This window comes from Anomalospiza imberbis, chromosome 1 (assembly GCF_031753505.1).
Source record: "Anomalospiza imberbis isolate Cuckoo-Finch-1a 21T00152 chromosome 1, ASM3175350v1, whole genome shotgun sequence".
NCBI lineage: Eukaryota > Metazoa > Chordata > Aves > Passeriformes > Viduidae > Anomalospiza > Anomalospiza imberbis.
Window position 1 is genome coordinate 39,890,437 of NC_089681.1, and position 25,030 is coordinate 39,915,466.

The 25,030-nt window shown below is 36.9% G+C and overlaps 1 protein-coding gene across 1 annotated transcript in view; it reads left to right on the forward strand.

Annotated features, from left to right (window-relative positions):
- ATP6V1H (ATPase H+ transporting V1 subunit H) overlaps window positions 1–25,030 on the forward strand; it is a 47,129-nt gene that overhangs the window by 9,692 nt on the left and 12,407 nt on the right. The window contains exons 3-12 of the mRNA XM_068188982.1: window positions 207–309; window positions 1,717–1,806; window positions 6,833–6,946; window positions 9,613–9,717; window positions 10,759–10,812; window positions 12,963–13,060; window positions 14,498–14,690; window positions 17,736–17,914; window positions 18,687–18,812; window positions 20,992–21,093. Coding sequence (XP_068045083.1) covers window positions 207–309; window positions 1,717–1,806; window positions 6,833–6,946; window positions 9,613–9,717; window positions 10,759–10,812; window positions 12,963–13,060; window positions 14,498–14,690; window positions 17,736–17,914; window positions 18,687–18,812; window positions 20,992–21,093 — 1,164 coding nt within the window. The remainder of the gene's footprint in view (window positions 1–206; window positions 310–1,716; window positions 1,807–6,832; window positions 6,947–9,612; window positions 9,718–10,758; window positions 10,813–12,962; window positions 13,061–14,497; window positions 14,691–17,735; window positions 17,915–18,686; window positions 18,813–20,991; window positions 21,094–25,030) is intronic.

Sequence of the window (25,030 nt, forward strand, 5' to 3'; positions counted from 1 at the left end):
TTACTGAGAGGCTCAGGTTTGGTCAGTGTTGGGTTTGTCCTGGAGCTGGCTAGAACTGGCTCTCTGACATGGGGGTCACTTCTGGTGTCTTCTCATAGGAGCCACCCAAGCAGTCCCCTACTAACAAAACCTTGCCATGTGAACCCAGTACAGTTATTTCCAACTGATTATTCATGTTACTTATGGTTTAATGTTTTGTTTTTCAGAGGTCAGATGATTTCAGGTGAAGACTGTGAATTTATTCAAAGATTTGAACAGAAAAGAAATCCAGAAGAAAAACAGGAGTTGTTGCAAACAGAAGGCAATCAAGTAACTTTGTTTTAATGAAGTCTCTTTTGGGGAGGAAGGAAATTTTCATATCTACTACTCTTATTTTATTGTTGTTATCTATATACATACAGTTAAGATGTTCTGGAATAAGTGTAAAGCTTGCTATTGTGATTCTTTTATTTTTCCTTAGATATAGGTTGGATGTTATTTCATTATTTTTAAAATCTACTAAATAATTGTTAAATGTCATCTGCCTTTGACTATTGTGGGACAACCTAGCTCAAGTCTTCCCTCATCCCAGTTTACTTAATCATGCACACTTGTACTTGAGTCACTTCTTTTTTTTGAGATTTGTTTCTTTATAGTTTATTGATCACAGCTGCTGCCAGTTAGATTGCTGCTTAGTTAGTTAAGCAATCATAATTTAGTTTCAGCATGAAGTCCATTGACTGCTAAGGTGGATTCAGTTAGACATGGTTGTCTCGTGTCATTTTAGGCATGGTAAGATATGAGGACTTTGCATTGGACAGAGCTGATTCAGGACTAAATCGGCCCTTTGCCCTTATGGAGACCAGGCAGGATGCCCAAAGACACTCTAATAATGTTTGAATCAGTAGAATCTCAGCCTGAGGTTCTAGCACAGAATGTCAGACATCAAAAGGATTGGGAGGGGCAGAGAGGAAGGTGAAGAGTTGATGCTTTCAACACGCAAACATTTATAGCCATTTTTTCTACTTTAATTTTAGGCTGTTTGTTTTGGTTTTATATTTCTCTTCTCTCCAAATTGTAGTGTGTTACTGTTACCTAATGGATCATAGTTTGCATAGTAACAAAAACACATGTGGTGTACCTTATATGTCACTACATAATTACAATGTAGCAGTTCAACATTCAATTGTCTTTCTGTTATGGCTGAATTTGGTGAAGGGGGAAGAGGAAGTGTAAAAAGTAATGTTGTAACTATTTCAGCCTGTTGCTGAAATTGTAACATTCTTCAAAGATGAACAAAGATTTTTCTACAAGGTATATAGTAAGTGAACAGAGTAGTTACTTGTCTTCCTCCCTCCATTCAAATTCCTGAAACTTTTTTAGTACTCTTAGTTGCTGTCCTGTCAGTTTACTTGATCTCACTACCATAAAAAAAGGTGAGGGAGACTTTTCTAATCTGACTTGCAACTAAGCATGTTGGTGACTTTAATTAGCAAGTACTTATTTAATTTGAAAGCCATAAAACAATTTGTAAAGGATAGCAACCAATATGACAGAAAATTTTCTTTGTGAGATAATGTCAAATGTATTCATCTCTTTCTGCAATTGAATAAGATGTTGGGATGCTCAATGCTTATGTAAGACATAACTGTGAATTAATATGATCCTGTTTTATATTATCAAAAGGAACAAAGACAATTGCTAATATTAATTTTAATGTCTCTTTTATTTTTCTAGTGTGCTAAAACATTTATAAACTTGATGACTCATATCTCCAAGGAACAGACTGTTCAGTACATTCTGACTATGGTTGATGATATGCTGCAAGTAGGTCAATAATCTGTATTATTTTCAAGTCATGCTTGAATGTTTCCTTAGTGTAATTCATGTATTTTCAGATGTTTGTCATACTATGTTAAAAATATTCTGTTAAATTTTCAGATCCTGTCTTCAGAGATTAAATGTTAGACCTAAAGTTATAAGGGTAACTTAGCTTTTAATATATTCAAATTCTGGAAATAAAACAAACTCATGCTTGTCTGTTGGTTCTCAACTATGTTTAATTCAAAACTTGGTTGTTAAGGCTAGTGTTGCATAGTAGTTTCATTTTATGTGCTCTTAATTTGCAGAATTTTATTCTAAATACTTTTTATATTTGAGACATCGGCTTATGTTGTAGTAGACTTGTCAGTGTTAGATTAATGGTTGGATTTGTTGATCTCAAAGGTCTTTCCCAGCATAAACAATTCGAAAATTCTGTGACTTGTGACCTCAGCCCTTTCCTGTGTTATAGGGAGGATATGAAGTTGTTGAAGCTTTTCCTTTGAAGGTGTTAATATGGCTACTCTCAGCGAGAAGGTGTAGTTTCTGCAGCTTCAGGTTTCCAACATCCATTAGGTTGTTCGGGACAACATGTTCTGAAATTCTGCTTGGTTTAATTATAAATGAGGAACTTTTAATTCAGTGTAACATACAACTCTTTGTAGCTGTGCACAACAGTGCCTTATAAGAGTAGGCTATTAAACTTGGTCTCAGACTGCTGAGCTGATTGGGATAACTCAAGAAGAGGCTTTACTCAATCAGATAATCCTGCTTTTATGTTTCCTTTCTCTGAAGTTGGATAAGAGAAGGCGTTTGGAGTGGTGTAACAAGATGGGTTGAGTTATGTGAGGTTTTTTCCTAGTGTTCACATAAACTAACTGTGTTTGGTTGTTTCTCTTCTCCTGTTTTATGATATATTTGATCCCAGGTCTCAGTGAAATGTGTTTAGTGTGATTGGTTTAGGGTATTGCCCTAGGAAGTGAACCATGTGAGTTCTAGTTCCTGCTGTGAGTATTCAGTATTTCAACAGGCAAGTTGAAAAGCGTGAACCTCTCCACAGTTTGTATAAAATGGGGACCATGGTGTTCTTTCATGTGCCTGTCTGCACAGTAGAGCCCTAAGTGAGTATCCTGACATCTGGGCTAATAAGTTAATAGTTAGTGGTGGTGGCAGCAATTTACTTTTCTGTAGCTTGGTCACTTTTTCTCATTAAGTTTTACTTTTTTTCAAGTGTGACACAAACATCGAGAAGCAGAGAAGACGTGTCCTCAGTATCATTCTTTGATTAGGGGTATGGGTTGGGAATACCTTGTTTTGGTTTACCTATTGGATGACAAACTTTGGCTCAGTGTGTGAGAACTCTATTTATTACGGCTACTTTTGTGAGGAATGGGTCTTGCTTTCTGTGCATCAGAGCATCAGTGGCCAGAGAAGTAATAATTTCACTTGCCCTTTTCCAGAACTTGAGTGTTTGTTGGTCTTTTTTTGGTAATGTGCTTTGGCATTAGCACATAGCCTCCAGCTACAGTAGATGATAGCTGATGATATCTCCTCTGCTGTGGAATTAATACCCCACAGGTATTCTAGGTAGTCACAGAAAGTAGTTTTGAGTAATCTCTCTTTTGCTCTATTGTTTCTTTCATAAGTGATTATATGTATGTGTTTTCTTGACTTTATGACATGGCTGTATTTTGGGCCTTACCCTGTCCCAGAAGTGGCATGTATAGAATTCTTAATGTTAAATGTAATGGCTTTAAATTATTCAGGCTTTATAATGATAGAGCAGAATAGAGATATTGGTGCACACTACATATTTGCTTTTGTTTGGAATTGAATGCCCTTTTCACTTTAGAAATTCTGCTTCAGTATCCAAAAGGCTGTACTGACTTTTGCAATGCTGTGTGTGATTGCATTATTCAGGGATTCAGGGATGATGGCATAGAAGGTTTGTGTGAAGGTATCCACATGGCATTATCTCAGAGTTTCCTAACCTATGACATCTCCACTCTGCAAGGGTGAAACAGGACTTCTGTTTTCTTTTGGTCATGTTCAGGGTTGGAACATACAGCCAGTGGTGCCTTATGGCACGTTTTCAAGGTGTAAGATTCTTGTCAGAAAGCAGCATATTGGCCAATAATGGTGTGACTATGAGTTTAGGGCAGGGTCTCTGCAGACTGCCTGGACACAAGAACCCACAGTATCATAGAATCATAGAATGGTTTGGGTTAGAAGGGTACCTGGGAGATATCTAGTTCCAGCCACCTTGCTGTGGGTAGGGACACCTTCAGCTAGACCAGGTTGCTCAAAACCCCATCCAACCTGCTCTTGACATCCTCCAGGGATGTGACATCCCCAGCTTCCCTGTGCAACCTGTTCCAATGCCTCACAATCTTTCCCTAATAACTAAACCTACTCCCAGTTTGAAGCCATTCCCCCTTGTCCTGTCAGTACATGCTCATGTAAATAGTCTTGCCCCACTTTTCTTGTGGATATGAAGTCTCCAGTCTTTGCCTGACTCATCTTAATTCAGTACATACAAAGATTTTAAGCAAGAAATTGTTCAAGGACAAGGCCTGTCATGGTGCCATTGACTCTGAGTAAAATTTGCCTTGAGAAGGTTTGTTTGCTGCAGTTTCATGAGATGAACAAATAATATTTGAAGCTGCTTTTGACAGCTGGAACTTCTAGAAACTATCACAGGTAGCAGTACCCAGCTTTTGTCTGATAATGACTGACTGTGGTTCTTCTATTATCTTTCTATGCTTTGCTTGTGGAGTGGTAAAAATTATGTCAACTGTGTTTTGAGCTCACCAAAAGCTTACTTGGGTGTCTACGATTGTTCCAGCAGTTCTACTTACTGATTTGATGACCTTTCTAAGAAAGATTTCTTTTGAACACTGGCAAACGTGAAATTAGTGAGGTGCTTACTGTGTAAGATTATCTCCGTTCTGCTTACTTCTGAAGGTGGAGAGTGTTAGCATACTGCCATCCTTGAGAAAACATTTCTTACTCTCTTTGTCTGATAAATTCTTGAAACAATTTCTTTGCATTAGTGACCTCATCACAGTCTGTTACTTATGAAATCTGTAAGAACCTACACTCTAGTTGGTGCAGGTAGCAGTATCACCCAAACTTCTTTATGCTTCTTCAGAAATGACAGCTACTAAATTATTCAGCTGTTGATGTGAGAGCTTCAGAATTTTCTTTTCCTAGGAGGGTGCAACACTACATATTTCAGGGCTGCGGGGAGTTTTCCAATCCTTCCCTTCCATCTTGATTCTGCACCTTAATAACAAACCAGACAAATCTTCTGACTGACAGCATATTGAAATTATTTCAGCATTTCTGTTTCCAGACTTGTCTGTCTCTTCCTTAGTTTTATTGTAAATTGAACTCATTGATCTGGTAAGTTTTGATCTTTTTTAGCTAGACTGTTTAGCACATTCAGATGGTAACAGTGATTTATTTGATTGAACTGCCATTTCTCATCAAGCAAGCCCTCACAGAGTAAAAACTCTCCACCAAAGGCGCTGTGATCTCACTTTTATTTATTTCATAGTTTGTACAACAAATTTTGAGAACATTCCTGGGTGCTTTTTTGTGCATGCCATGTAGAGAATGGATCACTGTCAGGGTTATAACTGGCAGGTAACTAGTGACATCTGAGCTTCCCCAGTCAGTGACCAGGGCAGTAGTTTGCAGCCCATGTGGTACAATACTGTTGTGGTTCAGCCCCAGCTAGCAGCTAAGTACCACACAGCCACTCACTCACTCCTGCAGCTGGGGGATGGGGAAGAGAATTGGAAGAGTAAAAGTGAGAAAACTTGTGTTTTCAGGTAAGGACTGTTACTTTCAAGGAAGGGTTGGTTGCAGCTCTAAGGCTTAGTAAGATGCCACTGTTTGAATCATGGTCGTCTTGTGCATTCAGGTCGTCTTGTGCATAACGGATCATGTTCCAATTAGGAGGCTTGCCTAGCTGGTTCTTTGTCCCTAGAGTTAACGACAGGGAGCAGAATTGATGGACAAAAGCCTTTCTAGCTAGGGGCATTTGAAAATTAAAATGTCGGGGTAGCAGAGACTGAGATACTGTCCTTTTCTGAGTTTCTCATTTGCCTTCCTCGATAGGAGTTGTGTACTTGGTGGTAGTAGTTTGACTTCAGTGGGGAGACATCTCTTCAGAAGGAAAGCTTCCAATCCACCAGGAAGCCTGGCTGGAGAGCATATGGAAATGCTTGAGGAAAAGCAAGAATTCAAATGTGAGATTTTTTTGGGACTGTCTGTCTATATTCTAGGGTATTAGGAAAGAGCAGAGCTTTTCTTCCTCCTTCATGAATTCTCTGGCCTGCTGTAAAGAGAACTGTAGGGATTATTAGGGGAAATACTTAAAGAGGCTGTTCCCAGTGCCCAGGCTCAGGTAGTTGTGGTCTCTTATGGCTCAGGGTAGGAGCCCTGGAGAACAGACTTCTGGTGGCAGTGTCCTCTTACAGATATGCAAGTTGCCTGAGATAACTGCTGAATCAGGAGAGAAGAGCTCATTTCCAATTGAGAGGAATGGAAAAGCTTGTTTACACCCCTAAGGTTTCACTTGTAGAAGAAGTTGTACAACGGACTCTTGGAAGTTGCAGTACGTTGAAAACTTTGTATGGACTTTAATCAAGCATAATTGGTTAGATGAAAAGTAGTGTCATTCTTAGAAAAATGACAGTATTTAGCGTGTTTCTCATTTACCTTACTCCACTTGCATGTTCAGAAGAATATATATATTTTTGCTCAAGCAGATGTTGCAGTACTGGGATACAGCTAAGGCTTCAAGGTTTGTTTCTTCCACCCCAAATCTCCAGTCTTAACGTTAGAGTGCTGAAATGAGCTGTATCCACAAGTCATTTTTCAGTCTAACCGAAAATTTCTATGGGCTCTTACAAGCCAAGATACACTCTGATAATCTATGCCAACAAACCAAGGAGCAAATAACTGCTTTATGTCGAATGCTTTTTCAAGTCTGTCATCTTTTCCCCTCTCTCAATTTTTACAGGAAAATCATCAGCGTGTTTGCATCTTCTTTGATTATGCAAAACGTGGTAAAAACACTGCATGGTCCTATTTTCTGCCAATGTTGAATCGACAAGATCTCTTCACTGTGCATATGGTAAGTTTTAAATGAACCTGTCTCTGAAGATGGTAGAGAAAAATGCTGGTTCTTTTTTTCCTCAGGAGATTTTGGAATTTGAAAATAAACTTCTGCCTGGACTGGAAAGTTTTCTTCTTGTAGTCTAGACAAGTCAGTCTTAATACAAACTTCACCTAACCACATTTTAAAAAGCAAAGTTACATTGTTAATTGGCATGAGTTTATTTCTGGGAGATTAGGGCAGGTTTTAAAAATTCAGAAAAGCGGGGATTTTAGAACAAGTACAGTAAAACATACCTGAAAATCTTTTATCGCAACTGCCAGTCAAAGCTGTACAAAAATTAGAATTTAAGTTCTCATCTTGTGCAAAGGAAATATCTTTATCTTGATGAGCCTTATTTTCTCATATGCTCAGTTTATCAGCTGACTCACTGGAAGTGTAGAGTGAGAAACAGAGAAGTGCTTGATGTTGTTCAAGTGCGCTCAGCAGCAGCTAAAACTTTGATACATTACCAGCACTGTTTTGGACACCAGTCTAAACCACAGCATCATATGGACTGCTGTGAAGAGAATTAAGTCCATCTCAGCCAAACCCAGTACAGCTGTGTGCAGTGTATGGTTTCTGCTATGCTTTGACTACTACTTGCTGCTCCTGTATATGGAGTAGCTATTCTGGAATCTTAATATTCTTCTGTTGTCAGTGGTGAAAACTGGACATTTCATCTCAGCAGATTTTTTTTTTTTCCTGTGGGGCAAAAATATGTTTATATATACTGTAAATTCCTAGTGGAGACCAGAGTTTCCAACAGTGAAACTTGTATTACGGCTTGAGGAAAAGAAAACTGCACAACTATGAATTTTTCTGATTTCATATATTTGTGCTGGAATGATATGGTAGAGTCCAATCAGAGACTCAAACTATAAACCCACTGCCCGGTCTGCATTAGTCTGTGGGGGCAGAACTGGTGAAAGCATTCCAGGAAGCCGAGCAAGCCATACTGATTGCCATGGGGTGTGGCCAGTGCAACTGTGTTTGCGGCTGTACTGCAACTTGAACGGTGAGCTGGCATGTTCTCAAGAAAAATGTCGGGCTTGATTTAGTTTTTTATTTAATCTGGTTGACTGCATGGATGTGAATCAGTTTTCTTGATGTAGCTGAGGGAAGAGGTGGCTGGGGTTTCTATTGGCCAATGCAATTTGTTTTGTGATTTTTTTGGTGGTAGAGCTACTCAAGACCCATCCTGCAAAACTGCAGTTTGAGCAGTCAGACAATGCTGACTGCCCAAATATGCAGGTAAAGCATAGTTTTTAGACCCTTGCAGTGCAAACTATTTAGTCTCCATGAAATGTTTTTAAACATACGGTGTAGAAATTTTGATGGTCAGCATCTCTCTACTCAGATTTGTGTTATTCAGATATTATTTTCTTTAGGTACTGCAAAAATATACAAATAATTTAACAAGACACAGAATCTTATGTGAAATGAATCCACTTAAAGTGGATCCACTAAGTTTAGTGCTTTATTATACCTTTTAGTACAGTGCATGCTTTTTTTAATGCACGCTAATGTTTTCAATCTCAAGTTTTAGGATTGTGTGATTTTTGTTGGATTTATTTTATTTTTCTCCTTACTATGCACACTGGAAGATTTTTGATGCCCCATTGTTATATCTGATGAGGCAGATAAAAATACTTATCCCTCTGTGTAGGCTCAAATTCTGTAAGTGTAAATGGTCTCTCATTTAGGGGCCAGGTAGCAGCTGCAGTTTTAACTCAGAAGAATTGTTGACTAGAGAGCTAATATCGTGTGTTTTAAAGCTGGAGGGATTTTTTAGGGTGACTTACTTGCATTAAGAAGGAGATTTGACACATTTTAGTGTGGCGATTATTGTTCCAGACTCACACTTCTAATCCCTCTAGAATCAGTGGTGGTGGTGCTGAATGCAGTAAGGAAAGGTGGAAAGGTGGGTGGAATAGTGTCCTTACTGCATCATGGAACTGTGTGCATGCAAATGAACTCCTGCTTCAGTAATTTCTTGGTTACACTGCCTCTTTATGTGTAAGCTGGCTCAAATGCTTTTGCAAATTAACTGCAGGCTGCAGTGTAGATTTACTTCAAATATAATTTGGAAAGTCTGATGTAGCAATATACTCTTGTTTAAGTATTTTTAAAGCCATAGTCATCATGAAAATTCTTAACCTGATGACATTTTTACTCCCCGTCTTCATTCCTAAATTGTACCTTCCATTTTACTTTTCTGCTCTTCTTTTTCTGGGCTTGAAACTTCTCCCGAAGATGACTTCCTTCAGTTTAAGTAAAAAAAAAAATCGGTACTGTGGTACTATTTGTATTGGCATATGCCATAGTTGCTTAAATCAAGCCTGCATGTGTTGGGCCATCAAGTGTCTTGCTTTTGATTGAATTCTGACTTTAGTGGTATCCTACAGCAGTAACCCATCAACAACATCCCTCCATCTCCTTTTGAGTTCTTTATTGGTGCCTTGTGAACTTCATCAGCTACAGGTAACTGATAATAGGCATGAAGAGTCCCCTACATAGAAAACAAGTAGATTTCTGTAATGGATTATCTTTTATCTAAAATTGGTTTCCAGAGTTTACAGAACTTCTTGCTGAATTCTGAAATTGCTCTGTTTGAAAAATTGGTTTATTGCATTCTTTTTCAGGCAGCAAGAATTATTGCCAAACTGGCTGCCTGGGGGAGGGAGCTTATGGAAGGCAGTGATTTGAATTACTATTTCAACTGGATTAAAACTCAGCTTAGTTCACAGGTAAAAAGCTGCTTTTGTTTAAACTTAACATAACTTTGGAAACTTTTTTCAAGAATATGAATGTATAAATGTGCAAGCGAGGTATAGTTTTTGTTTTGTTTCTTTTTTAATGAAATTTTACTTTGTAATTTTTAAAGCTAAATGTTCTTTATTCAAGCACTTAATTTTTAACTTAGTATCTTAAGTCCTTGAAATGTAAATTAATGATAAAGCTTTTTGCTTTTTCTGTTGGTTAACACTGTTTTTTTTCTTTTGGACACTGAGAAAATATGAGGTGAGTTTTTTTTTTTTTTTTTGTTTTGCCTCTACTATTTTGATTGTCAGAGATTTTTGCTGGAAAGAAAAGTAACTGGCAGAAGAAACTGAATATCAAAACCTTTTTCCAGTTTACTGTAGTACAAAGCCTTTACTTTTAGTCCTGTGTCCTGAAACTGAATGAATTCTGACTTATTTGGACAGTGTTTTTATGCTATTAGCTCTGTTTGAACCGCTAACTTCTGGCTTATCCTTCAAAGATGAGTCATTCTCCTTTGTATTATTTTTGGACACTTTTCCTTCAAAATGTGGTGTTGTCACTCATTCTCTCAGTGTTGTAGTAGAAGTGGATTCTGAAGAGGTGAGAAACATTCAGTAGATTTATTAATGGTATATTTTTCATGGTTTTTTAAACCGGGCTTATTAAAAAGGAATTTTATTTTTTTCCCCTGGGAGGAGAATCTTAAAGTTGGAATTTCCTTTGGAAAGATGCAAGAGTACAGTTTGCAAATTCTAAGATAAATAAATGTCTTGAATAAATCCACACTTAAATAATAAAAATATTTATGTACTAGATCAGTTCCAAGCACATTCTTCTAGACAAGAAGTGTGTGTGGGAAATAAGTACAATATATTATGGTAATATATTAAGCAGGAAAAATATCTAATAGATTATAATTTTTTTGTGACTAGAAAGATTGGAGCAGTGAAAGAAACTTGGTAACAGCTGTTCCTTAAGGGTGAAGAACAACTCTGATTTTAAAGGTTTATTTTTTCTTTTCCTAGAAACTACGCGGTACAGGGGGTTCTGTGGATACAGGAGCAGTCTCCACCAGTGATGTGAGTATATCTTTGAAATCTGTCAATCTGCTATTTTGGGCAGGTGATTTTCACTCCTCGGATTAAGGTGCAGATCTCTTCTGGTGCCAGTGATAAGAAGTACTTGGAACCAGAACTGTACAACAGAGTGCCAGGTGATGGCGCCAAGAAACAAAAGTATTTTTAAACACTAATTTCACATAGAAATTAGCAGTAGAAGTGTATATTTTACAAGTCAGTTTGTCTTGTTAAAGCTGTTTATGTATCTAGGATTCTGTTTGTTAAAACTTGAAAAAATTATATAAAATTAATTTAATATTCAAACAATTTTAAGTCCCTGACTTGGTGATCTTAGAGGTCTTTTCCAGCCCAAATGATTCTGTGATTCAGTACTGTCTGTTTACCACTGAGCTCTTGGACTTGTAGAAGAAACCTGAAACCGAGAAGCTTTTGGGTGTTGTGCAGTGCAGAACTCAGAAAAAGGCACATCAGATATTAAAGCTGATATTGCCCATAAATCACTGTGGCATGAAATTGCCGGAGTGCTTTCAAAGCTGTCAGCTTTTCATATCTGAATAACTTGAATTCAGAGGAAAACAGATTGTCCTTTTTGTATCAACACTTTTTAAAATACTGAATTTCATGTAGCTGTAAAAGCTGCTGAGCTTGGAGATGAACTGTGGCAGTATGACAAATGCATATGATCATCCTGACTGGATTTTCTGTGGTGTTGTGGCATGATGAGGCAGTTTATCATAGTTCTTGAATGTGGAGTAGATTTCATTTTGGTCTTTTGCTCGTTTTGCAGCTTGAAAGTGGTCACAGTTTCTCAGAAGACTTAACTTGGGATTTGTTGTTCTTCGAAGTGTAGTCATGGCTTTAAAGTGTTAACTTCTACAGCTTCCTGTAGAGGAGAAAACTCTTAAATTACCATATCAGGGGTTTAAAGTAGAAAAGATGCAAGACTGTTGTTCATGACTATGGGTAGGGCATAGAACAATGGCCTGAGCCTATAAGTTGAAGTATTTCAATATTTCATGTGCAGATCTGTGTTCCATACTATTAGATTTTGTTAGACTGACAGCCCTCTGTCATAACAGCTATAAAAGAGTAAATAGTTCTACAGCACACAGCACCACTTACTATGAAGCCATGAGCTCATCTGACTTGCTCAGGAATTGGTATTCATTGCACTGTGGCACTGCATGGATGTACTGTGCCATGGCAGGGTCCCAGAGCAGCAGAGTGCAAATCTGTTTTAGGATAATTAAAGTGGGTAAGTATTGTCTTAACTTCGTTAGTGTTCGGGTTTCAGATCTAGCTTATGCAGGATTTTCAAGCAGGTCCTGGCTAATTTCAGAGTTAATTAGAGAGGCAGTTGTAGCATTTTATACAGGAAATGAGAGCTGGAATCTATTGTGAAATTTCAATTGGAATGGTGTTGGAAGACAATGCTTTTATGACAGACTCTTTTAAAAAGAAAACTCCAAGTCTAATGGGTTGGTGATCCAGATAAATTAATGCATTATTTGGAGTGGGAGAGCTGTCTGTGTGTTTATAGCTGTTTTATTTTCATGGGGTGTGAAAATGAATACTTTCACAGGGAAATTGATGTTCTAGATGATTTGAGCCCAGATGCACAGACTTAGTTTTTACATAAAGGACTTAAATCTCTCGTGAGAGACACAGAATGAGTTACTCTTTATTTTCAATTCTGTTTATTGCCTCCCTTCTTTTCATATGGGATTGCCTAACTTCTTTACTTCATTAAATGTTTGAAAGGTTTGATCTTTTATTATGTGAGTGAGCTACCATGAGACTTTCAAGGAAAAGGCTTATAGGGAGGATAAAGCAAACAACATTTTATCAGCAGCATATCTGATTAATGTATGGTTAGTATTAGTGAAGGTAATGCTGACAATTGAGTAAGAAGAGAGAAAAACATGCTATGGCAACTTTATTCAAACAGAAGACAACTTTCATTCATAGATACTGAAGGAAGGCATGTTCAAATGTTCTGATAATGTAAATTGGTATCACTTGCATAACACTTCTTTAATATTCAGAACTCTCTCCTTTTATGCCAGTAAAGCCTAATTAGGGAAACTGTACTTCAGCACTTACTACCTGACTCTTCTGGTAAGAAATGATGTGTTCTTCTTTGCACCCAGAGTTCCCAGTATGTACAGTGTGTTGCTGGATGTCTGCAGCTGATGCTCAGGGTCAATGAATACCGCTTTGCATGGGTAGAAGCAGATGGAGTAAATTGGTGAGCACCTATTCAATTTATATGGATACACATGCACTTACAGTAGTACATTCCCCAGTGACCTTTGATTGGAACAGAACTTTTTTGTAATAGACAGCTGTTCTGTTTGCCTACAAGAGAGATTTGTTTTCAAATACTAACAGAGTCAAATAGACAAATGAAACTTGTACTGTTGAGGCTTTGATGCAACTTCCCTGTTCAAGAAGAACTGCTTAAATATGTATCTGAACAGAAATATAACCATTTGTCTTCAGCTGAAGATGTTCTGTTTACTTTTTAATAGAACTAGGACTAATGAAATGAGTTTCTGCTAATCATCCTAGTCTTTGAGTTTGGAATTGTTCTGTCTGAAATTATTAGTGAAAAGAGAAACCTTTTCTAGAGCTAAAACCAATTTTTTTCCACATATGGCTTCAAGTAGGTCACTCTTTTATCCAATTTTCCTAATAAATAGCTTTGCATAAGGCTAGGATTTCAGCACTAATCTTATTTAAAAAATGCTTGCCTATAAATAATTTTTCTGCCATCTATGCCTCTACTGGGGATGGTTGGTACATAATTTGAACTTTAATGAAAAATATCCCTTTACACTGAAATAGAGAAAAGTCAAAATTCCTAGTGAAGTAAAATTTCAAGTGATATTCCTGTGTGTCAAGATGACACTGCTGAAACCAAGGAAGCTTTTTAATCAAGTATTAAAGCATTACAATAAGCCTGTGTTTCACCATGTTTGAACTTGTCTTAAACTTGATAAGAATTATTTTGAATGTAGATTCTTTTTTAAATTTTAAATTGAGTTATCTATTTCAAAATTGACCTGTAAATTGCTTTTTAAATTTTCAAAACTTCAGCTGAGCAAACCATCTGCACGATGTCTTCTTGAAGATCTTGTGGTGCTATTATTTTTCTAGCAGTACTTTGTATATTTGTATCTATGAGCCATTTTCTCGGAACTTGCTGTTAAATAATGAATACTTCAGCTTGTTTCAGACACTCCTTTGGACAAGTACAATTAAGGAACTAAGTTCAATTTGTGTAGATTTTGTTCCGTTTATTTCTTCTTAAGTCTGAAGGAGTAGCTGAGATTTCTCTGTTTCTTTCAGAATGACAAATAGTGCTTTAAACATACCAGTAAAAAAACTGTCTTGGTGAACCAGATGGATACAGTACCACATCAGTTCAAATGGGAAAAGATGCTTTATGGCTCTAAGGCTAATATGAAAAAAACATTCTCTTTAAAAGATGGCTTTCTGAACAAGCTGCTTATACAGTGATTAGTAGTGATGCAGGTTACGGTGAAGTGTGTGCTGTATGCTCATCCTCAGCAGTTCTTTCCAATAAGTTTATGATACTATTTCTTTTAATGTTTCTGATTGGAGCAATGCCACCTATGTAGTCATTATATAAAATTTAATGTGTACTATGTCAATTTTTTAGCATCATGGGTGTCTTGAGCAACAAATGCGGTTTTCAGCTCCAGTATCAGATGATTTTCTGTGTGTGGCTGCTGGCATTTAGCCCTCAAATGTGTGAATATCTTCGTCGGTACAATATTGTCCCTGTGCTGTCGGATATTCTTCAGGAATCTGTCAAGGAGAAAGTAACCAGGATCATCCTCGCAGCATTTCGGGTGAGTATCTGTTGACTGCAGTTGTTCTGTGCTTCTCTCACAAATTCCTAGGTCTCAAATGTTGCTGATGCACAGTTATTTCTGCTGGACCATATCAACAAGCTGATTGAAAGCCTAACTCTCTGGAGTTTTTTTGTTTAGTTGGTTTTTTTTGGTATTTTTTTTTCTTTTTTGTAAACTTAAGTTTTTGCTAGAGGTAATATACAGGCTATTACTAGTAATAGATATCTACTATTCAATGCCTTCTTAAAATAAGATTGACTAAAAAGACCGATGTTAACACATTTCTCTTTTTTTAATTCAAGTTTTTTTCTAGTACTTCTTGTTTTTTCTGGTACTGCTGTAAAGCCCTGGAGTTCCTAACAGCTGATAAATTTTACCTTATGAAGCTTTAATTAACAAAATATTATTTTGAATGCATATCTTTGTCCAACTGAGAATTTTATTTACTAGTCCAAAAATCTTTTCTTGGTGGTTCTGTAAAGGCAGATGAGGATGCCCATGTAAGAGTGATTAATTAACTTACTGTGTCTGCATTACCTGAAAATTCCTGGTGCTATTTAAGATAATTAGGAGGAACTGAGTACCTAGGCTTGATGTTTTTACTGTGAGAGTACCATTTTATGTTCATGGATGCTACTAGTTTTATGTGCATGCTTGCCAAGTGTCTTGTGAATAATACGGGAAAGCTGTAACAACTTGTAACGCTGTTTTCAAGCAGCACTTGGTATCCTGAGTAAGAAATGTAGGTTTTGGAAGCTGTTTGTCCTGGATGTGGATTGTGTTCCGATAGTAAGTGTGGCTAGCACGTTAGATTGGGGAGAGGAAAGTTGTTGCTTACTGACTTACTGGCTAGCAATGATAACCTGTGTGAAAGTGCTTACTCTGTCTCTCTATCTGAAAGCATCTGCCACTGAAATATTTCTTGATAAGGCAGATCATAAGAATCTGCTGTTTGTCTTGTGGAAGGAGTACAGTGGTATGAGGTGTTCAGTAGAAGCTATTCTTACTATATATTCTTGCTATTCTTACTCTCTGGATGTTGTAGTTTTCTTAAAGATCTTAATGTTATGATTAAGCGGGGACATATAGCAAGACAAATTGGAAAAAAATTAAAAGAGAAAAAGAAGCTGAGAAGTTCAGCAGTTAATACCCAGTTTCTTCCTATTATGAGGTCATAAAAAGTAGGAGAAGTAATCGCTAGTTCTTAGATCTACTGTGTTTTGCAAGGGGAGACAAAAATGAAGCTACATTTTTTTAAAATAAAGGCTAAGAAAGGATAAGTTGTTTCTGTTACAGGCTTGGGGGAGTGTAACTTAGCTGTTTCCTTTCTCCAACATTAAGGACTCGTGTTGGCGTGAAGATGAGTTGTTAACTGGCAGCTAGGAACATAATAGATTAGAAATGAGACATCAGAGCTGTGAGTTCTGAAGCAAAATTAATATAGGTAGCAGAGAAAAAGTAGTCCTTTTCCTGTATGAGATGCCACAGTTATGAGTGGGGAGGGAATTGAATAAAAGACTAGGCTTGGTGATTCCCCAGTCTGTTTGTGCATTACGGAAAGTGCTCCATGACTCCTGGCTACTTGGATGTCCTCTCTACTTCTTCTCCTAATTTGACATATTTCACCTTTTTGTCAAGTTTATTACCTGAAGTATATAACTGCAAATGCAATAATAAAGCAACAAGTATTGGGCACTCCTCTCTCTTTGAATCTGCTGTTTTCTCTACCTATTATTTTATCCCCTCATTTTTCATACTTTTATTCCCTTCTGCATCTGTTTCCTATCTACAACTAGTATTATACCTTAAGATTTTGGTTTTTATTACTGAGTAGTTTACTGATCCATTCTGTAGAGTCATATGTTTGTGTTTTTACTTTGTTAACATATCCTTTCAAATTCACTATGAAAAGCTTGAGTATGTTACTATGGTATGAGATAGATAATATTTAGAATAGCTTCTACATCTGCTTGCAATTATCTTAACTAGGAGTTCTTTGGAGCCTTTATCCACCTGCTCCTTGAACCTGTTGAATTGTCTTATTTAAGGTTCATTATTTTTTCATTGCTCTCATTAGCAGTTTTAACTCTAAGTAAATTAGCATTACTTTCTGTGAATTACCTTTTAGTTCTCTTACTTGAAGTAGAAACTGGGGTGCCTTTTTTTTTTTTGTCCATTAAAGCTAATTGTATATGGCCATTAAAAAGCAGTAATATGACTTATATTTAGTTTGCAAGTTTTAACATTGATTTGCAGTGTTCTGCCTCAGTAACTAATAGGATGTCTGATATAAAAGAAACCTCAAGTGTAATATTTCTGTGACAAGAGTGATGCAGTCAAATTCCTTCTATATAGTTTCACTGCTTATTTCTGACAGATGTTAAAAATTCAATTTATATGAACACCTGTTCTGTTTTTTAAGGACTTTGTCTTTTTTATGAAATTCATGTTTTCAGCTTTATCAAAAAGTGCAGGTGGCCAGCTCTGATTGAAAAATATAATTGAAAGCAAATTAAGTTGAGTAGAAATGGAATGACTAGATGGTATTGGAAATTGACTACTGCATTCTGTGCTTATACTTGCATTCTTACCAACAAGTTTCTGTTTAAATAAAAATGTCTAATTGGAATATTCCCAAACTTGAAAAGAGCTGATCTAAGCCAGATGGTAACTTTGAATTGGGAATAAGACTTCAAAAATTTTTTTAATGCTCTTAGCCTTATGCTATTGCTGCACAGAAAACTAAAATGATAATCTAAGATAAAAGTGGCTGTTTATGGTGGAGATTCTGGTATTTGGGATAGAAGCCTGCCCTTTTTCTTTGAACAGTATTTGTAGTCACCTCAGTTTCATGTGGAAAATATTCAAAACAGGTGAATTAGTACTTTCTGTTACTGAAGAAAGACATTATTTCAGGAAGTGGTCAATTTTGTGATTTAGTAACTTAAAAAGTTCCAGTAAGAGTATTTCTGTAAAATACTGTTTTGTTTAAAAGTAGTCTGTTCTTAAACAAAATTAAGCAAAACATTTTTACTTCCCTAGAATTTGTTAGAGAAATCTACTGAGAGAGAAACTCGCCAAGAATATGCTCTTGCCATGATTCAGTGTAAGGTTTTAAAGCAGCTAGAGAATTTGGATCAGCAGAAATATGATGATGAAGACATCAGTGAAGATATCAAATTTCTACTGGACAAGCTTGGTGAGAGCGTGCAGGACCTCAGGTATGCTTTGCAGTGTGTACTTTAAAAAATGCAGTTATGTACATTTTGGTAGAATCTTTTTCTTTTGTAAGGCTAAAATATCTACAAAATTATGATACGTAAATGCTATTAAGTAAGATAAAGCATACAGAGATATGTTGGTTGTTAGTTTCCTATTGTATGTCAGTATTTAGAGGCTGAATAGAAAATAAATCATCACTTATGTACGTTATCTTTGTAACTGAGAAATTGTTAAAGGACTCAAAAGTGATCTTAAAGGATTTCCAGTCACAACTGAAGTCTAGTTGATTAGAATAATTTCTACTGTCCAGATTAACTTGGGTTTTTGCTGGTGTTTACCTAGTTCTTGGTCTTGTGCCTAAATTGAAGTGCATATTGTAGGTAGTATCAAAGGATGAAAGGTAGACTGAAATCCTTGATTGGGGAAGTTAAAGCATAAAAACCCAGAAAACCAGAATTAAATTCCAAAATGTTGCATTTGCGTGGCTTTGGGTTTTTTCTCCTTTTTTTTTTTTTAAGATTTATTTCCTGGGAATAGTATTTTGGGGTGGATAGAGGGTTGTGTTTGAAAACAACGTTTTCTTCTTGCCTCTCATGCATTTCCTTAGTTACAAAATGGTGAGACAGGAACAATTCTCATACTCTGCAGATCACTGACTTCCAAATTTGTCATAGCAATTTCAGCTCCGGCTTTGTTAGGGACAGGCTTGGGCATATGGTTCAAAGTGTTTGTAGAGCTGGGCCAATATCTCATTTAGGTCTTGTGTTGCAGCTCCTTTGATGAATACAGCTCTGAGCTCAAGTCAGGAAGACTGGAATGGAGTCCTGTGCACAAATCTGAGAAGTTTTGGCGGGAGAATGCTGTAAGACTAAATGAGAAGAATTATGAACTACTCAAGTAAGTATTCAAGTCTTGAATAATGTGATCCTTTAATATTTTCTGTGTTTAAATGAACCAGAATCCAATAAAAGTTTTATATTTTAACACAAAGTCAAGAATGAAAGCAAGTCAAAGCATCCTGCTTATTTTAGAATGTATAGTTTGCTGTGTTCAAAACAAGAACTATTTATTTGCTTTTACTGGTGAAAATGTATTTATGATAGAGGGCGTATCTAATTTGTATGCAGGTTTGATTTGATTAAAAAATGTTTTTACTGTATCTTAATCTTGATACAGTGATGTGATGTTGATCTGAGTAATGAACTCCTGTCTTGGATATTTGGGAGTTGAAAGTTGTGGTACTGTTCCATTGACTCAATGCATTGTGTTGGAATGTGTCTATTTTGTGTTGGGACTTTGTTTGGAGTATGTAGATTGTTAGATGAAGTGAATCTGAACTTGTATTTATTTGCAGTCAAGGACTGGCTGTCTGGCATATGAAACTATGTCCTGAAATGATGCCTGGCTCTTGCCATTAACTGATAGCACATGGTGTTTCAGTTCAGGGCTTGCTAATAAGTGCCAGATCTAACAGAAATCAGGAGGTCAAATGGAGCATGTGAGATGTTAGAAGACATGGCAAGAGCAAGGTGATCCTGAGCTTTATGTGTATTTTGGCTGGCCTGACACCTTGGAAAAATTCTGATAAATTCTTCCCTGAGTGCATATTGTTGAATATGTAGGATTATAGACTAAAAAATTTTAGATGCTGACAACTGCAGCATGAAGTTGATGTTGAGGCTTAGTATTTCCTGTAGTGATTACAATGTTTTGCTGTATTTATTTCTCCTGATTCTGGGACTTAATTTCTTGTGCTTCTGCTGCTACAAAGACACTGATCTTCAGTAATTCCTTTAACACACCCCTAACTCTCAAAAACATCCCCCAAAAACTCAGTGCCACAACACCAAACCAAACAAACCAATCCACAAAAAACGCACCCACCCACCCTCTGCCACAACATAATGGGGAGATTCTTGCACCTCAGAACTTCATTTTTTGCCTTGTAAGGCATTTGATAGACAATCCTTATTTGCTTTGAGCCATATAATTTTATTTTTCCTCATCTGCCTGCTTATTAATTTTTTTTAAATTGAATACTCTCACACTACTGTTAAACATAATTCTTTTCATACCTTCTGCCATTACTGCCTACATTGATGTTGGACTTGTGTTTTATTCAACATCATTGTATGGATCTTTGGTGTATTCTGCTTAGTGTTGTGGTTTAAGTTTCTGCTTCCTCTTCTTGTCAAAAGTAGGAGTTCTTCTCATTTGAGAAGTCATTTTTCTGTCACTATCTGGCCTCTAGGGAGGCAGTGGCTGTGGTAATTTAATTTTACCAGGATGTTCCTTTTTTTTAAAATTCTGGTTGAATTTTTAACCTACCAATTTCAGCTTGTTTCTTTCTCTGATTAGAACACATTTGTCATCTCACTAAGTTTAGAACACTCTAATTTTCCAGTGATCTGTATGTGTAACCTTTTCAGCTGTGCCTAACCTTCATTATCTGTGTAATTTTCCCCGCTTCTCATTACTGGCTAGAGAACAGTGTTACTTGTAGCTGTTTTCCACTAAAGGTGGTTTAACTACTTAATTTTAAAATTCAGACAGTGTTAAGAGTCTAGAAGCTTTTTTTCTGCTGCTTACAGCTCTGTGTTTCTATGCATGCTACAAAAATAATGTGGCACTGAAGTAATTTACAAGGAGTATAGCTTTCATCTCAGTCTTTGAGTTAGGACAGAACTGGTTTTTAATGAAGCTTACTCAGAACTCAGAACTGTTGGTCTTGAAGCCAAAGTATAAAAAAAGGAGACATCTTGCAATCCTTGATTATAGGTATTTGTATATGTAGCTCACTAAACTGACTCTAGCGAAGACTTTGCGTAATTCTGTTAATTAGGGCAGGTTCCCACTTTGTTAAGTACCAACTGCATGTTTGGAAAAAGTTCTAGATTTACTGTTTGGGTGACTTGTAAAACATTTTCATGCTTATGGGCTTTGTTATTTTACGTTTTCACTGATTAAAAACCCGTCAACAAATAAGAAAAGCAAACAAAAAAAACCCAAAAAAACCCAAACAAACACAAAAAAACCCCCAAAACCTGTGACTTCATTGTTTCAAATTCTTTCCTAGAATCCTGACAAAACTTCTGGAGGTTTCTGATGATCCACAGGTGCTGGCTGTAGCTGCTCATGATGTGGGAGAATATGTACGACACTATCCCCGTGGGAAACGGTAGGAAAATGCCAGTATGTTGTTATCCTAGAAGGTAACTGGAGGGTGTACTGTGCCTGTGGCATTTTCTGCTTATTTATATTAAAATATGCTACAGAGGGATTCCAGGTTATGCTTAAGTTTTATTTACTGGGAAGATAAGGAAACACAAATTGGATCAGATGGGAAACTGCAAACTGGCTCTTTGACTTAATAGACTTCAATGTCTCTTAACCGCGAAGGGAACCAATGATTAAAGTAAGTATTAAATACAATGTTTAGACTAAAGCAGAAACCAGGCACCAGAAGAAATTGGAAGAACTATCAAGAGTTTAATCAACATATAATTTTTCCTCTCTATGACTATGTGGACTGTAATTATTGGACTTGGGGTAGACATGGACTATTCCAACAAGGCTAAAGACTGTTTTGTGACTTAAAACTACAGAGAAGGTTTTTTCCACAAACAGTTGCTGGTGTAATTTCAGTGATGCACAGATTCAGTTGTTACTCTTCCATTTAAGTATGTTTTAGCTAGACAAATACTTTTGTGAAAGTTCTCATGTTCATTATGAACCCAAATTCCTGTTGAAATACACAAGGACATTGCTATATTCTCCTGCTTTAATAACCTGTGAGCAAAGATGTTTGCTGAGTAATTGCACCTCTAAGGTAGAGACAATTGAAGCAGAAAGAAGCTTTTGGTTTTTGAAGGAATCTAGTTCATCACTCACACAGAGGGACATGTGACTTAATTTTTGTAGCAAAGAAGCAGTCTGTTCCTGGTTTCTGCACAGGGTTTAATGGATGTCATGGTTTAACCCCAGCTGGCAACTCGGGGTCCATACAGCCACTTACCCTCTCTCTACAGCAGGATGAGGAAGAGAAACAAAAGTAAAAGTGAGAAAAATAGTGGGTTGAGATAAAGACAATTTAATAGGTAAAGCAAAACAGGGAATTAGTTCACTGCTTCCAGGCAGGTGTTCCGCCATCCCAGGGAAAGCAGGTCTTATTCATGCATAATGGGTACTTGGAAAGACAATCACTTTGAATGGTTCCCCTCATCCTTCTCCTCCTCCCAGTTTTATGTGCTGAGTGTGTTGTCATATCGTATAGAATATCCCTTTGGTCAGTTGGGGTCAGCTGCCATGGCTGTGTCCTGTCCCAAGTCCTTGTGAAGCCCCAGCTCCCCTTGCTGGTGGGGTGAAGAGCAGAGAAGGCCTTGATGCAGTGCAAATGCTGCTCAGCAATAATAAAATCAACACTGCTTTTAGTACAAAGAGGAAAATTAACTACCTCAGCTAAAATCAGCTCAATAGGTAAGATGAGAACTGCCTTCTAGCCTTGTTGGGAATTTCATGAACACTTCTTGTGCAGTAGAATCATGGACAACAGACTGAAACTTCAGGCCATATGTATTCTAGGAAGATTTGTCAACTCCAGCCCTTGTGGTCTTGTAAGAACTGAAATGGTATTTGAAGGAGAGGTAAGATATCCTTCAGTAAGGTGGAAACTTATAGTGCTGCAAGTGGCAAAGCTGGAGGACTGCCTAATGCTGGTTGTTCTTGCTTTGAGCTGCTCTTTGTATTAACTTATTTTATTAAATGTTTGCCATAATCTTTAAACAGTTTGTGTGCATTTACCTGAATGTGTGCGTTAGTATGACCATGCAGTTGCTGGACCAATGCTATGAAATTAGAGTGGATAAACAGGACCTGTATCCTTCTGTCTGTAGTTGGGAAAATGCATATCTGTTAGGACTACAGCTCCTCTTAGCTCCCAGGCTGTAAAGCCTATTCAGCAGTGTGCCAGCCTTCAAAAGGAGTGGTCATCAGTAAATAAAAAGTATCCTATGTACTGTTCTTACCCACATTCTTATCTCAAATTCTAATACTTTAGCTCCTTTCTGTTTACAGATTTGCTTTATTTAGCTTTCTGTTTCATTGAAAAAACTGAAATGCCTCAGTCTCTTTCTTTTAAAGAATTTCATTTGTAATCCATTGTATTCTTACCAAATATGACTTCAGCAATTTTGAAACTTAATAAAAGCCTAAAATACCTATGGATTTTGTGTTCATTCCAGCATAGTAATCTATTTCTTATGTTTTTTTTGATACATAGTTGTGTACTGCTCCCACGTGTGATTGGTATTTCTCACTCTTTGAATGACTCACTTCACCTGCTGGGCACAGTGGAGACCTAGAGCTGCAGTTCTGGCTAACCTTTCTCTTTGTCTGACAAAAGAAATGTTTGTTAACAAAATGCTGTGTTTCTTCATGGCTGTTCTCCAATGCTTAAATAATTTTAAGTTGCTTTTAAAATTACACATTGTGGACAAAATTGTTGCAACAATAGCACTGTGGGTTTCTCATGAGGCTCACAAAAGATGCATTTGCTGAGAGTGTAACAGCAGAACTAAAGTATAGCACTGGTACAGCTTCCATGTGGTACGATCAACACGTAGAATTTCTTGAATGCTGTGAACGTGGGCTTTGTGTTTTACGTGTATGAGATGGACACCTAGAGCCATTCTCTTCCATAGCTTAGGACTCAGAAAAAACATTCCCGTTTGCATTCCCGTTTTCACCCTGGCTTTCAGATAAGTAGTGTGGATTTTATATTTGTTTTCTGCTATAACACTCTAAATTGTCTTTATTTGTCTTTATCTGCTATGTCTTCTTCCTCCCTCTAAATGGGTCATGTTAAAACCTGAATCTTCAGCATCCAGAGACTTTTTTGAAATGACACTATTTTGGCTTAGTGCAGTGATATTATGGGGAGCAGTCATTGCAAAAGATGTGCATGTATAACTGTTCCACTGGGCTCTATTACTGCTGTAAAATAAGCAGCAGTTGAGGAGAGAAGAAACTAAATATAGTGTTTTGGACAAGTTTGGACCTGGAAGGAACATGATTCACTGTGAACCTTCTTCACTGTTTAGACCTTTGGGTTAAACCTATGGCTGGGAAGTGATTCGTACCTGTAGGCAGCGTTATGCAAGAATGATAATGCTGTTCTTCAACTCCTCATGTTCTCAGCCATAATTTCAATGATATATTGTCATCTGAAAGAGCCTATTACCATTTGTGATTATAGGCTTTTAGCCTTTAATTTTGGTTCTTGCATTCTTCTAGGATAAGGGAGCTTTTGAGTTTAATGCCTTTTTCACATCCTTTCACTTTCTGAAAATCCAATGGCTTAAGTCCGTCCTTTAATAAAAAAAATATTATTTGTGTTTTATACTCTTGCCTTTGTGTGCAGTGGTTTTATATTTAACTCATTAAAAAGGTGAGGCTGTGTAAGGCAGGCATAAAGGTTTCTTTGAATCTGTTACATTACTAATAACTTCTTGAATTCTTGGCAAGGATTTTCCAGCTTGAAACAATTGCACTTCTCTGAATCCATTCCTGCTTTATAAAACAGGTGTTTGAATATTATTGGGAAATAATATTCCCTATGGTCTTAAGGATAGTTTTGACTGAGTCATAAAATTAAATTGAAAATTCTCTTTCTCATCTCTATGCAATGTCTTCGTATCTGTTCTGTAGTTTGCAAAAATACCTTGTGGTTGTTGTGCAGCAGCAATGCATTAATCTGGCCATCAGAAGAGCAGTACGACATGCAGATGGCTAATGCAAGCTTAGAATGGCAGGACAACATCAGGGTTAAGTCTCTAAAGCAAATGATAGTGTGTTCACAGGATAGCATGCTTAACTACTAAGTGACCTGTGAGAGAACTGATGTAAAAAAACATAAGAAAGTCAGTGAGTAAATGCACTTAAATATTCCTTGCCAATTCTGTCCAAACTTCTTGTTATGACAGACTGAAATGCTGCATGTGAAGTCATCTGGATAGTGATACTGTTGCAGGTTTTAAGTGTGTTGCCTTCCACTGGTTTTATTAAGAAATAATATATTCATGGCATGTGATACAAGGTTCCATCAGTATTTCATAAGG